Source organism: Octopus bimaculoides, chromosome 6 (assembly GCF_001194135.2).
Source record: "Octopus bimaculoides isolate UCB-OBI-ISO-001 chromosome 6, ASM119413v2, whole genome shotgun sequence".
In the NCBI taxonomy this organism is placed as follows: domain Eukaryota; kingdom Metazoa; phylum Mollusca; class Cephalopoda; order Octopoda; family Octopodidae; genus Octopus; species Octopus bimaculoides.
In genome coordinates, this window is record NC_068986.1 from 35,018,913 (window position 1) to 35,020,840 (window position 1,928).

Sequence of the window (1,928 nt, forward strand, 5' to 3'; positions counted from 1 at the left end):
GCCACATTTTTTTTGATTTCAAACAGTAAATCTTTATATTTTCTGAGCTTATCAAATCCTTTTGCTAAGATATTATGACCACAAGATATGCTTGTATTAATCAATAAACAGATTTTATTGTTTTGGTCTTTCACAACAATATCTGGTTTATTAGCTTTGATTTTTTATTAATTACTACAATTGTTTCAACCCCTCTAGCATCGATCCCTCATGGATGGGATGCTTAACAAGTGGCCTAGGAGCACTCGTCAGTGTAGATGTGTCTCTTCAGGTAATAATTAGATATAACTAGTTAAAATAATGACTTATAGATATATATATATAATGTGTGTGTATGTGCATGCGTGCATGTGTCCGTGCCACCCGAACATACCAGGGCTCTCATTAACCATCCTCATAACTGTCTTTGGACATGGACCTGACTAATGAAACATGAAGCCTTATCTAATATAGACAGTAAATTTATCTATGTAAAATTTGTGAACTTGTAGAATTAGCAGAGCAGTGGACAAAATCCCATTTAAGGGTAGCAGATAAGTCGAATCGCTTTTATAATAACTGTAAAAATGTCACGTTATATATATTTACATATTTTTACATTTTGATTTCGAATTCCACTAAGGTTTACTTTGTCTTTCATTCTTTCAGAAAGTCGATTGAATAAATATCAGCAAAGTACTAGGATCAATACAATTAAGTTAACCCCTCATCCCACCAAATGTATGGTCTTGGTATGTATGTTAAAAGCCCTCAAAATACACTTATATTGATCAAATTGCATGTCACACTGTCCAGTACATCTCACTGTGAAATATTGATGTATTTCAGATACAAACTGCATCATCACTTTGATATATATTTTATATTCTCATGCTCGACTGAACAAAATGTGATTTGACTGATATACGAATCTCTTTGTTCAGTCCTTGACATCATTCCTTTGATGTTGCGACACAAAGGTATCTTGTTTGTTATGTTATTGTGTTGGTATAACAATATCAAACCTGTTTTGGCAAAGGATAGAATAACAAAACAATGGATCTCAGTTCAGAAGCTTTACTGACATCGTACCTATTATTGTCCCTGTCTCCATCTTTATCGCTTGATGCAAAGATCCTCCATACTGTTTCGTCAGCCTTTGCTATTCTGTGCTTCTCTTTCAAACTCCCCATAGTTGTGATCTATATTCTTTCTATATTGTTCACAGCCTAGATCTTCCTCTTCATCCGATACATTGGACTGTGCATTTTACTCCTTGATATATGAACCGGATTTTAGGCCGGAGTTAGAGAGATGAAAAACAAGGTCAATCCTGCCAAGATTTCTCATAATACTGTATTTTCAAAGGCTCAGAAACAATTCATTACAGCTTTTGTTGCTATGCTATGATTCGTTTCTATGTATTAAAATACTTACCAAAAGTATTATACACACACAAGAGGTAGACCCACGAAGACCTGGGATGAGGTGGTGAAGCACGACCTTCGAACATTAGGCCTCACCGAGGCAATGACTTGTGACCGAGACCTTTGGAAATATGCTGTGCATGAGAAGACCCGGCAAGCTAAGTGAGACCATAACCTGTTGGCCTATGCCAGGGATGTAGCCAGCCCACTTATGCGTACTTTTCCTTCATTGGACACTAAACTCGGCTTGCGAAGACTTGTTGGAGCAAGTGAAATCGAAATCGTGATGGAACCAAATTCGATGACTGGCACCTAAGAGCAGCGTCCGAGCGTGATCATTGCCAGAGCAGCTGTCTGGCTTCCGTGCCAGTGGCACGTAAATAGCACCATTTGAGCGTGATCGTTACCAGCATCGCCTTACTGGCACTTGTGCCGGTGGCACGTGAAAAAACATTCGAACGAGATTGTTGCCAGTGCCGCTGGACTGGATCATGTGCAGGTGACACGTAAAAAGCACCATTT

At 38.3% G+C, this 1,928-nt stretch overlaps 1 protein-coding gene across 1 annotated transcript in view; it reads right to left on the bottom strand.

The window, feature by feature from the left end:
* LOC106876414 (coiled-coil domain-containing protein 154) overlaps positions 1-1,928 on the bottom strand; it is a 35,781-nt gene that overhangs the window by 27,154 nt on the left and 6,699 nt on the right. The window contains exon 3 of the mRNA XM_014924955.2: positions 908-1,004. Within this exon, the coding sequence (XP_014780441.2) occupies positions 908-1,004 (97 nt within the window). The remainder of the gene's footprint in view (positions 1-907; positions 1,005-1,928) is intronic.